Here is a 12,983-nt window from a genome sequence, read left to right as displayed (position 1 = left end):
TGGCATTGAGGATGGTGGGTATTTTGTCCTATAGCGAGGGAGATTAGGTCGGAGATAAGAAGGGTTTTAGTATACGGGATGTTTTTTCCGCTTGAGGACAAGACAAGGGCACATGGACAGACAGAGAGGCCCTCACCTTACATGGGATGGCCTATGGTTTTTGGGGAGGCTAAGATGCTTTTTTCTCTGGTTGCCTCTCTCGAGTCTGATTGATTTAGTAGATGACTTAGTGGCTATTGTCTAAATTTAGTCTCATAGGCTTACATAAGCAGTACATTCACTTTTGGCATTGATATAAATGAAATTCACGTCGCGATCAAAATTATAAAACAAGAAAGAAAGAAAGAAAGATATAGAACGATGAAAAATCGATAAATTCTCCTCATCGCTATTGATTGTATGTAACGTCTCGGTAGCAAAAACAAGCCTGCCTAATAATTTCTTCAAGACAAAAGATGGTCCCTTTTGGTTTTTGTTCTTTCTCATGTCCAATAGGGCGGCTCACTAGCACTTCACTCCCTTGTCTTCTTCCACCAACAATTCCCTCAACACCACTCAACCCCCCAGACCACCCACTTCTTCCAAATCATCTCACCACCTTTTGTCATTCTCCTACATCGTCTCTATATAAACTCCCTCCCCATTTCCCTCTCACCACTCACATTTCCGATAGAATACCACATATTTCCTTTTATAAATAGCAAGAGCACTTCCTCTGCTCCTTTCCTTTCTTAACTAGTTTCTGCACACATATAAGCTCAACTTTAGAGCACCCTCTTCTTCAAACATCTCTCTCTCTCTCTCTCTCTCTCTCTCTCTCTCATTATGCCTTCAAGACTTTCAGAAGCCTTTAAAGACCATCCTGTCTACTTGCATCATAAGTACCTGGACTTCAGTTCGGTGAAGGAGCTGCCGGACTCCTATACATGGACTACACAGCCTGAGGACTACCCTTGTCCTAACTCACCAAGTGGCCAAGAAGTGACCGTGCCGGTGATCGATCTTCACCACCCGAATGCACTAGAACTCATAGGCCATGCGTGCAAAACTTGGGGCGCCTTCCAAGTCACCAACCATGGCATACCCAAGAGGCTCCTCGATAGCATCCAATCAGCTGGTAAGAACCTCTTCTCTCTTCCGGTGCATCAGAAGCACAAGGCTGCTCGCTCGCCCAACGGTGTCCCCGGCTATGGTGTGGCACGGATCTCTTCGTTCTTCCCCAAGCTAATGTGGTCCGAGGGCTTCACCATCATTGGATCTCCGCTTGAACATGCTCGCCAACTTTGGCCTAATGATCACGCGGAATTCTGGTATCACCACTCGTGATCATCATGCATTTGTTCTATGTTGCTTTCTTTCTCGTGTTATAACTACTTTCTCATAGCCAAATATATATATATTTCTAGAACGAGAAAACCCCGCCTTATCATCTCACAAATATAATTATGACCTAGCCATGAACGCGAGTCAAAGCTCAGGTGTACGGCTTAAATATGAAATAGTTTGCGCTGTGAGAAAGTGGACAACGTGCTAAAATTTATGTCCATTCTTTAATCAGAAGGCCAACCTTGTGCTTATAGCCAACTCTTTTATCATGTGTCTTTGCGATGGTGCTGTAGCTAAACATGAATGCCATTTCCTTCTACTACGGCAATTAGCAAGGGTTACAGTGAAAGCCCTGGACCCACGCGAAATAATTGAGTGTAGAGAATCATATACACTTGAAAAAATCGATTTCACCAGCACTTTCACTTCCTTTGGTTTTATATTCACAAAAATGATAGCATCTGCCACAGCTACTTCTATGCATTTATCCTTTTTCGTTTTTCTAATTCTGTCTTTTACTTGCTTTTGCCTTAGTGATGTAATTGAAGAGTACCAGAAGGAGATGAGAAAGCTAGCCGGGAGGTTAATGTGGTTGATGCTCGGGTCCCTGGGCATATGCAAGGGAGACATCAAGTGGGCCGGGCCAAAAGGGGACTTCGCCGGGGCGTGCAACGCGTTGCAACTGAATTCTTACCCGGCCTGTCCGGACCCGGATCGAGCCATGGGTCTCGCCCCACACACTGACTCGACCCTTCTCACCATCCTCTTCCAAAACAGCACTAGTGGCTTGCAAGTCCTCAAAGAGGGTTCTGGATGGGTCACGATACCTCCAATCCCCGGTGCACTTGTGATCAATGTGGGTGACCTCCTCCACATATTGTCCAACGGCTTGTACCCGAGTGTCCTCCACCGGGCGGTCGTCAACCGGACTTGGCATCGCCTGTCCGTGGCTTACCTCTACGGCCCTCCAAGCAATGTCCAGATCTCGCCGCTATCGCAATTGATCAACTCGAGCAATCCCCCGCTGTACCGGCCCGTGACTTGGAGCGAGTACCTCGGCACCAAGGCAAAGCATTTCAATAAGGCACTGTCGTCGGTCCGGCTTTGCGGGCCGATGAACAAATTGCAAGATGTAAATGACCAAATAGTGAAAGTGGGCTAAGCATTAGACAATGAGATGTTGAGATTACTATTGTTATTAATTGCCCTTAAATCTTGCCATACCTTTCATTTGGGTCTTGATTGATTGACAAGATGCTAACGGAGACTCGGGAAGTGTAACTTTAAGAGACACCTAAGTTCCCAAAAAAGGTTCGGAGAAGAAGATAAGTACATCAAATCAACATGAGTGGAGGATGCAGACAAAGAGGGTCACTGTCGTGTTCTTTTGTCCTTTTGCGGGAGGAGAGAGAGAGGCCAAAGGGGAATTGGCCAATTGAATATTTCAGGTATAATACGACACGCAAACCGACGCTCTCCTTTTTGCCCCGGATATGAAGGAAGATCCCCCCTCCGGTGAATAAGACACTGATCAAGATAAAGATGCATAAATCATTAGTTGAAGCTTTGGAAGATTATGGGGGAGGAAAAGACAAAAATGATAAACAAAATAAAAATAAAAATAAAGGGACCCCAAGAAAATAAAAAGGAGAAAAAGACGAGAGACTCCCCCAATCATTTCTCATAAATCGATGAAAAGTCAGAGAGAGGAACCAAGAGGCCATGATTGTGCAGAGTTAATTAAACAAAGTTAACAGATCCACCCCCAAGATTGTGTCTTTTCTGATGTATATCTGCACCTTCCATCGCTTGCTGTTGCTATTAAAATATTGAACAGCGTTGCTGGCATTGCAATTTCAAGAAGAAGAAGATGATAATGCACTGTGCAGTGTGCAAACCATGTGCCTCATGACACAGAGGAGAGGTGGGCTAATTGCAATCAGAATCCCGCCCGCCTTCAGATGGGCCGGGGCGGCTCAGTTTTGCCGTTGAGATTTGTCTCTTTCTCTGTTCCGGTGCCTGGCATTGGCAGTATATAGTAAGCTGGACCAAAAGCAGCACCCAAAAAAAAAAAAAAAATCTACAAATCTGATGTGAGATTTGGCCCTCTGCATTTCCAAAGATACGTTGATAATGTGTAAGCGTGCGTGTGAAATGTGTCTGTCTGTACAAAGAACCAGTCACTTTCGAATGACGATGTATAGGAACTGAAAAACTTGGTCGAGAACAGAATCTAGCAAAACACCTTACCCATGTAACATCCATTAGGTGTCGAAGATGAGCATGCTTTTAGGGAGAAGTACACAGTGGAAAAAAGGAGAATGATAGAATTCATCACACTTAGCGCTACTGAATAGGCCATTCGTGAAAAATTGCGGCTGCAATGACACTATCAAGAGCTGATGCTAGAGTATGCACACTGAAATCAATGAACTCCAAACAGAAAGAGCAGAAGCAATGGCGACTTGATTAGTCAAGTAAAAGTTAAGTTGCCATAAGTTGATTTTTTGAGAAAAGAGGTAGTCCGATCCAATCGTAGAACTTCAGCTGAATTTGCTAATTTTGTGGTCCTCAATACTGCTAAGTGGCCAATATAACACTGGAGAAGCCTAATGGCAACATCACACACTGCTCACAGTTTTCTTTTCAATCTATCCATCAGTCTATGATTTGTCAAAGAGTTGAGCCCATCCTTTGCAATACCAAGTACAATGATCAACCTTGGCCACATTAAGCCAGATCGCTACATTCTTGTGATTCCATGAATAGAAATCAAGCAAAATCATTTGCAATCATTGAAATTTCCCCCAGAAAGTTCTCCCTTCAAGTATCGAAATCAGTCAACAGTGCGTGATAGCAAACCAAGGATGTGAATGTTTTGTTTGAGGGTAGGTCTCTCAAGTCTCAACCCACGCACACTCGAGAGATCTACAAAAAAGATCTTGATTGTGCATTCATCATTTCCGAGCCAGAAGATTATAGTCCTTTCAGCATCTTTTCGCAACGTCTGCCCAAATTTATATTATCATTAATGTGTACAAAGTCTAGAGTCCTTTCAGCATCTTTTCACAACGTGTGCACCCAAATTTATCAAATCCTAATCAATCGGCCACACTGATATATAAACTGATAGAGATGGCTAGCCGTCAAGCATACAGCTATTCTTGAAAAGCAAAAGCAGAATCTTTGATATGGATACAATACAAGTGCCCGGTATCTCAAACTAGCAAAGTCCTTGTCTCCTCCAACTCGGCAACAGCCAATTTAGAGAGAGAGAGAGAGAGAGAGAGAGAGAGAGAGAGATTGTGCAGCAAGCTAATCTAATGGACTCCACAAAGTCACACCTCTTTCGATCTAGAATACATTCATCTGTCACCCAACAACATGTCACTGAATTATTGTGGAAGGTGTAGGGAAGATCTTTTCTTGATTTGCTATGGGCGCCTCTGTTCAGACATTATATGTATGGTCGAAATTTTTCAAGACGCTAGAATTCCCATGACCACATTTAGTTCTCATACATATGAAAGAAGCTGCTTAAACTCTAGGCTCAATGATGATATCTTGTGACGTTTCATTTGATGCATAAATATATATAAAAGGCCAATTATACTCTCGGGACAAGAAAGAACATCATATCGTCAGTCAACATTGAGAGAAAAACAGAAAATTGGTTCGGAGAGAGGCCAGTCGCTGATCACTGTACATATCAAAATGCTAAGAAGACAAGTTGGAAGCTGAATCCTAGGTAGTGTATAGCAAGTAACTGGCCAATATACCAGTACCAACTTTTACGCACAAATGAATTAAACAAGAATGGTTGGTGCATTTCTTTCACTGGACGAGACATGATCCAGTGAGGAAGCCTAGCTCAAGTTATAGATTACCATTCTCAGTTTTCAGATTATGCAGCTTAAAAACTGCAATTCCAGTGAATCATCACTTGAATGCAAAGGGAAGGACTCTTGCTTTGAAGTCATTAGCAGCGACAACACATAAAAATTCTCGGTGCCGACCATCAACGGTGGTTGTAGCGGCCATATGCTTTTCACTTGAATGTGCAAGTACCTGGCCGTTGCTTGTCAGTCTCATTTCCATTAAACTATCTGAGATGGAGAAGTTCGTTCTCTAGAGACGAGACAGACTGCGGCTCAAAACTCCGAACCCATCAATCAAAAGGCGAGCTAACTATATGCGCTATTGAAGAATCAACAGAACTTGGACAAAAAAAACCTTTATAACAGAGTTGAGGCCTGCGTGACAAACACACGGGAGGCGCAATATCTCCAAATTGCACCCCGAGATCAATAGGCTATAGCCTACAGAAAGTCTCAAAAGCCAAAGAGCTGGAGACGCTTGCGTCTACATTGACCTGTTTCCTGAAGTTGCAGATTATGGAAGTCCATTCATGCTGACTGTCCCTTAAGGTTATACTCACCAGTTCACATCATTCACACCATCACCGTACAACTCTTACACACATACAGGAAAAATCTGCGAAAGCAATAAAGGCCTTCAGTCGATCAAGCAAAACGGCTCAATGGTAAGTCTGGTAGACTCGCGCATCTATCAAACTTGGCTTATTAATGAAGCAATCGAACCGGGCGAACATTCAAACAAATCAAACTATATAAATGGAAAAGGAGAAAAGCACGCCATTCAAGTCGTTGTAGTATAGTGGTGAGTATCCCCGCCTGTCACGCGGGAGACCCGGGTTCGATCCCCGGCAACGGCGCTTTTCCGCTTTTCCTCTTTTGTCGCCGTTTAAGAATAGGGTCCGACCCGTTTTCCTTTTCCCGGGCCTGTCAAACTGGTAATAGGCCTTTTGAGAATGGAGAGAAAATGATCAAAATAGTTCTAAACTTATCATAATTATGTCAATTCAGTCCTAATTTTTTTATTAATTAAATTCTAAACATTTTGTAATTGTGTCAGTTTAGTTCTTTCAACTAAAATTGGCCGATTGCCGCTGATGTGGCCGTTGGCCAGTGCTGACATGGCCCTCAACCGGTGTCGGCGATAATTTATTTTTGATAATATTTAAATTTTTGAAATTTTTATTAATTTTTATTATCTTTTTCTCTTTTTCCCCCTTCTCCCTCCTCCTCCCTCCTTCTTCCTTTGCTCACCCGGACACTGGCAGGGCAAGCCCCCAAGCCTTCGCCATCGTTGGGCGAGCGACCCGAGTTCAATCCCCAACAATGGCGCTTTTTCGCTTTTCCGCTTTTCCTCTTTTTTTGCTGCTTAAGAATAGGGTCCGACCCATTTTCTTTTTCCCGGGCTTGTAAAACTAGCAATGGGCCTTTTAAGAATGGAGGGAAAATTACCAAAAAGATCATAAATTTATTACAATTGTGTCAATTCAGTCATAAACTTATTTTTTTAGCCAATTGAGTCATAAACCTTTTGTTATCATGTTAGTTTAGTCATTCCGGCCAAAATTTGCCAGCCGATGCTAATGTGGCCGTCGGTGATAATTAATAATATTTTACTTATTGAATTCTTTATTAATTTTTTATATCTTATTTTCAATCATGGTTGGAAGGACTAAACTGGCATGATTGCAAAATATTTATGAATCAATTGGTAAAAAAAAAAGTTCAGAACTAAATTAGTACAATTACAATAAATTTAGAACTTTTTTGGTAATTTTCCCGAGAATGGATGCCCCCATTGGGAAAAAAATTCCTCTTCAAAGTTAAATCTCAATTTAAAAAAAAAAAACTTTTTCCTTCCAAAGGGTTTGTTCTTCTCCCTATGATTTTTGGTTTGGACCTTGATCAACATGGGGAGGGTTCTCCTAAGATTGCTCGAAGATTTGTACCAATCAAAGTGTTGGGAAGAACAAGGGCAACAATTCACCAAAAACTAAATTCAATGCAACATCAATTTATCGCCCAAAACTAGACTGATCGAAACTGACTTAACCTTAGTAACAACCAGTAATATATTATGCAGAAATGAAAATGAGACAAAGATAATAACAATACAAGGATTTAGCATAGAAACCTAATGATGGAAAAACTATGGACCGCTTAAAAATTTTTGCTAATCATTAAGAATAATTGGATATACAAAGTGTTTTTCTCTAATTATATACTAAAGGCTCAACATCAACAATACAATTGTATTTTCTCACTACAAAGGTAAATTAACATAAATGGAGTAAGAAAACTTTAATTGTGATTGGAAAATTCGGATGAACTTTTCCTCACACTTATAAACAAACTACTAATCCCTTCTTGTGGGACAACCTCAACGCAAAGTAATAGAAAATCAGTCCGGTAATTTTTAGAACCAAAATTTAGGTTAGAGCCACCACCTTTATAATCTCGTAGAAAAGAATCGTCCGCTATTAGTCTGACAATTATTCAAACTCCGAAATGTTAATCGCGCATGTCACGAAGCAAAGGAAATCGCAATATGTATTTTTTTCATTTAGTTTCTCGTATGGGACACTTTTTAATAAAACGATTAAAAAATCCCTGTTAAGATTGCAACTTAGGTCGAGAATGCACATGCTGACGCGTGCATTAATTAGGACCACTTGATTAATTAAATGAGACTTACCACTCGATGACCCTACAAATCTCCCAAGTTGCATGGGGACCGTGCATTATCACGATCGATATGGACAACTGAACGACTCCTTGCACTTTATCATCTGTCCGTAATCTCGAAGTGCAGATCCTTGGGAGTTCATTGCATCTTTCTTCATAACACAATCCAACTTGCGCAGTAGGTAATCGAGACAGCGAAGAGGACCCTCTCAAGTTCATCAAATATCATCTTTACGTAGACATCAGAGAAATGGACGGGTTAGGAGATCTCGATCACGATTTGAACGAGAAAGCTCATTCAATTTTATATAACGTCACTAGGGATGCTTTTTCCGTCGTTATTAGGTTTGTGGTTTTGGTTTTTGAAGCCGGACAGGTGACAACGGATGGAACGTATTGTAACTTGAGATGTACATGGACCAGTGACGTTGATGTCGCGGTGCCAAAATCTTCAAAATTCCGATGGGATAAGGTTCAGGGAAAAGGAACTTAGATTTTCAGAAACACAAATTCGTATACTTAAAATCAAATTCACATAATAATGATGGTACGATTCTCTCTAACATGAATATGTAGTCGAGAGCGACTGCACCCCTTGAATCCGATGGATTTCAGGTGCGATAAATTTAATCTAAGTATAGGATAAACGCTAGATAGTTCCATTGGCTACCCTTGATTTTACCTTGTTTGAACCTTGGTAGCTCCTTCATCATCACAAGAAATAAAATTGGTGCATCTCAAATCTAAATTGATGAGGAGAAAGTCATGTGAAGTAGCTAGGTTGTCTTTGATGGGTAAGATTATTTAGAGATTACCTAGTCAGAAGGAGTATGTAAAGAGAACCGGTTGTACCAGCCCGGTTCCAGGCAGTTCTCAAGGGACACTGGTCTGGTTTTCGATTACATAGAATTAGAATTGGTGACGGGCGGCCCGATTTTCAATTTTAGGGTAAAAACTGGACCACCCTAATAAGATCAATTTTTTTTTTTAAATTTTATATAGAGAAATCAAAATAAACACCTTTTTCATCTTCTTCGTCCTCATCTCCAATACACGGGCAGTGAGGAAAAGAAGGTACCTTTGAAGGAAAGGACCTCGTGGCCAGACCTCCCATGAAAGAGGGGGTCTTGCCAGAAAGTCTTTGAGATGCGAGGTTGCGTAAATATGATTGACTTCCTCTCGGCTTCTGTATCCTTGCTTAAAAGTTTTGTATTTTCGTTCTCTTTGAATAATGTATAGCAGGCGGCGTGAGAATGGGGAGGATGAACATGCAGCGTCCCACAGGACCAATGAGAACTCATTCCAGGATTTGGTAGTCCGGTCCCAATTCCAGAAATTAGGAACCGGTCCTCTTGATCCTATTTCTGGTTCTTGAACTGGACCGGATTGGATCGAAACAAATCACTCCTATCAATCAATCTTAAATTTATTATACAGAAGTCAACATAGTCTTAAAGTTTTGTACTTTTGATCTAAATATTGCCAGTCGTTCTATGAGGAATATCGTCATGTTAGCGATTTCTGATGAAAATTGGTCGAAAGGGTTTTATTAGAATTTTTTGAATTTAGGATTAGAATTGACAATATAATAAAGTACATAATTGGATTGGTATTCGTATGATAGATTTTGGATTAATTGAGCAATTTCTCTGTATCGGTCATGACCCACCAATAATAACCTCACTTGCCTTTTTTTTTGTTGGTATGATTAATTTGATTGAGCTAAGGTGGTGATTGAGATCTCTCTCTCTCTCTCTCTCTCTCTCTCTATACGCCATTGGGACTCGTTTTGGGAAGTCAAACGACATGATTCATGGAGTAATTTAGTATATTTTTCCACAGCTGGAATGGTTTAAATTTCTTCTCAGTATCAATCTGTTCATCAACCTAAACTTCGGTTATCAATCAAGCTACCTCTGAAAGGCTGATAGTGATTGAGAGCTCCTTTACGAGCTTGTTCGTAGGTAGTTTAATTTTTCAGTGAAGGTAAAAATGATTGATCCGAAATGATAGCACAGGTCAATGATTCGAATTCTGCTACTTCTTCTCATATAGTGCGATTTTGCTAGTTTCTTTTGCTAAGCTATTCCACTTCTCAACCGTGGTGCGATTTGGCGACGTTCGCACGGCCTAAACTTAATTATTCAACTGGAAAGTACATGTATAATTCATAGAGGATGTTCGTTTCTAAACTGCTGGGGTTTTTCGAGCGATCATCGTTGATGAGCAAGCTCCGAGTTCTTTCAACGACACCGAAAATAAGAGAAAAAACAAATGACGACGGGATTTGCAATTTCGTATAACGAGTGTTAAACTAAATTCTTCATGTTGGAGATGGCACCGTATCCGCCATTATGCATCAAGTCTTTTCCCCATTTAATCATGTAATGAAAAACCCTTCACCCTGTAAATCGAAACAATGTGCGGATTGAAAACGAATAATTGTATACGTGTCACCGTCTAAACTCTTGCTTGTCGAAACAATATTTCCCATCGGGGTATTAGGTAGAAAGTCCTTTCTTTCTGCTCCTTCTTGCCAAAAGGGCTTGGATTTGGGATATAAATTCTCTTCCAAGTCCATCAACTGAAATGAATCAGGCCAGTTAAAGTTGGATAGGCCCAACTCGCTAGTTCAATCAGTTTCACATAAATTATTTATCCTCAGTTTATTGTCAAGCATGTCCAAGAGGAATTACATGTAGGGGTGTGCAACCGGATCAAATTTACCCGAGGATTGGACCGACCGCCTAAAAAAGAGGTTTGGGAACTATTCCCGTTGGAATTAGGAACACATTTCAAATTTTGGAAACCGTTTGAAACCAATTCAGGAACATATTTTGAGTGGATACCCACAAGAGGATCGAACTGGAATGGCATATTTTGAAATTAGCTTTATAAGTTAAAAAGCCAAAACCCAAATTTCTTTTTCCCCTAAATTCCAACCTCAATACTCCTTCATTCTTTGTCCTTCCTTGAAACTCCTCGTTAGTCTTTTCTCTTCCCCTAAATTTTTATATTTTTATGGATGAAGGGATGAATAGGGAATTGAGTTTTATAATTTATGTTTTATATTATGTGTTTGAACTTTTTTATTGTTTATAATTATAGGTGACCACATACTTATCTTACGAATTGTTGTTTTTGATAGAGAGAGATTTCTGTCGTCTATCTTTTATTTTGAACCATTTTGTTGCTCATAACTTCATATGATTTTGCTGTAAAAGATGAACCAAAAAAGGGGGGGAAAAGGTTCTCAAGTAGACCCCGTTAGATTTTGGATCCAAAAATTGGGAACCGATCATAATAACGTAGGTTTCAGATTTTAGCTATGGAGTCTACGCATCCTAAAACCGATCACCTATAAATATATGGAGAAACTTTGCCAATGCTACGTTGGAACAAGGTAATTGAACTTAGTTCCATTAATTGAGGAGAAAAGACCTTGTGATATAACCATGTAGAATCCTCGACAGGACATCTGAACGGACATGTTCATTCGAACAATATGATGAATGTGAAAGATTGTGCGCGGCACAGGATGAATCAGATTTCATTACGAAAGCGAAAGAAGACAATATTCTGGCATGACGAACTCACGAGAGTCCTCATAACATGATTATTCCACGAAGGAAAATAGAAAGGACACACCATCTGAAGCAACATCACAAGATAACACACGACGAGGAGCCATGTTACGCGCCACGACACAATTACATAGTTAACAAAGGGTTTATTGAGCTTATGATTAATCAGACGACCGAGGTTTCGATCCCGCAATAAGCCTTGACCGTGTACTCGTGCTTGCGACCCTCGTCGGAAGCGTAGAAATGGATCATCGCCACGTTGTCGAACGGCTTGTACTTGAGAGGGTGGTTCTCGTCGACGAGCTCTTGAGGCACTTGAACGATGCCGCTGAGGAACGAGAACAAGCCCAGTGTGTATCGGGTGGTGCTTGCCTTCATGGCCACTCGGTGATCGCACGAGCGGATCCTGTCATTGCTCCATCCCTGGTCGAAAGCCGATGCACAGAGACTTAGAGTCGTTGCTAATGTTAAAAACATGCATCGAATCAAATTAAATGATAAAGTAAGTGAAGGGCTGAGCAATTTACCATGAGTGCATCGCCCGCCATGACTACGAAAGCGTTGGGAGGGAGGTCGAACCCGATCCACTCGCCTTCCTTGGTCTTAATTTCCAAGCCGTTGATGCGGTTCTGGTGAAGTATGGACAAGAAGGTCTTGTCGGTGTGGCGGGGTATGGCGTTGTCGCCCTGGTCGATAGTCTCGGGTGCCCTATACTTCAAGAACCGAAGGAGATAGCTCTTGGAAGCGACGTGAGAGTCGTAGTGTTTCTCCACGCCGTAATTCTCGAATATCATCCTCACCACCATATGATCTAGCTCCGCCACTTTCATGGAGTAAGAGTAGGCGACCTCGCTTATCGCATAACCAAACCAACTTGTTAGTTAAATTACATCATTAGGCGCGCGATTCGGGAGGAAAATTCGTGCAAAACGAAGCAAATCGACGGTTAGCAAGATACCCGAAGTGGTCGTTCCCATGGGGCCACATGAGCTTGGTGAACTTGCCGACTTCTTCCGGATCGGTGGCGTTGTCGATTCCCAAGCCTTCATGGAGGGGAATGATGGAGACTTGGCCGACGTAGCCATGGTAAGGCTTGTCGTTGACGTTCTGGCTCTTGATCTCCGTGGGGAGGTCGAACAACTCGTCAGCGGCCTTGAAGGTTGCGTCGTCGAGCTCTGGGGGAACTCCGGCGTACAAAGCGATAAAGCAACCGAACTCTTCAAGGCCATGGCACATTTGTTTCATGGTGGAATCCCATGCGCTCGTCCCTTGTTTCAAGTCCTTGCCGTTGAAGTCGATGACGGGAACAACGGCGGAAATAAGAGATGCCATTGATGGTGAAGGTGTGTGAGAGACTTACTTTGCCCTTTTGACAGATATGATCTATGCGTTGATGCTTCTCGTTATTCATTACGTGTATATATACTTTCATATGGCACGCGAAGCGAACGAGCTTCATCTTTTTTTTTTTTAATTTTTCTTAAGTACACAAGCCATGTTAAATCACTATTGA

General features: G+C 41.5%; 2 protein-coding genes and 1 non-coding gene across 3 annotated transcripts; 2 read left to right on the top strand and 1 right to left on the bottom strand.

The window, feature by feature from the left end:
- Positions 1-679: 679 nt before the first annotated feature.
- On the top strand, positions 680-2,539 carry LOC104449488 (gibberellin 3-beta-dioxygenase 1). Its single transcript, XM_010063659.3, has 2 exons — positions 680-1,310; positions 1,861-2,539. Exons 1-2 carry the CDS (start codon positions 826-828, stop codon positions 2,486-2,488), a joined length of 1,113 nt encoding a protein of 370 aa, XP_010061961.2. The 5' UTR covers positions 680-825; the 3' UTR covers positions 2,489-2,539.
- A 3,450-nt stretch (positions 2,540-5,989) lies between these two features.
- TRNAD-GUC lies at positions 5,990-6,061 on the top strand. Its single transcript has one exon. It is a non-coding gene; the product is annotated as a tRNA-Asp (tRNA).
- Positions 6,062-11,416: 5,355 nt separating this feature from the next.
- On the bottom strand, positions 11,417-12,859 carry LOC104449487 (probable inactive 2-oxoglutarate-dependent dioxygenase AOP2). Its single transcript, XM_010063658.3, has 3 exons — positions 12,429-12,859; positions 11,998-12,322; positions 11,417-11,893 (listed from the first exon to the last, which is right to left on the bottom strand). Exons 1-3 carry the CDS (start codon positions 12,800-12,802, stop codon positions 11,636-11,638), a joined length of 957 nt encoding a protein of 318 aa, XP_010061960.1. The 5' UTR covers positions 12,803-12,859; the 3' UTR covers positions 11,417-11,635.
- Between the last annotated feature and the right edge of the window lie 124 nt (positions 12,860-12,983).

This window comes from Eucalyptus grandis, chromosome 6, assembly GCF_016545825.1.
Source record: "Eucalyptus grandis isolate ANBG69807.140 chromosome 6, ASM1654582v1, whole genome shotgun sequence".
Taxonomy (NCBI): Eukaryota; Viridiplantae; Streptophyta; class Magnoliopsida; order Myrtales; family Myrtaceae; genus Eucalyptus; species Eucalyptus grandis.
Note: the sequence above shows the minus strand (reverse complement) of the source record. Positions and strands in the feature narration are given on the sequence as shown.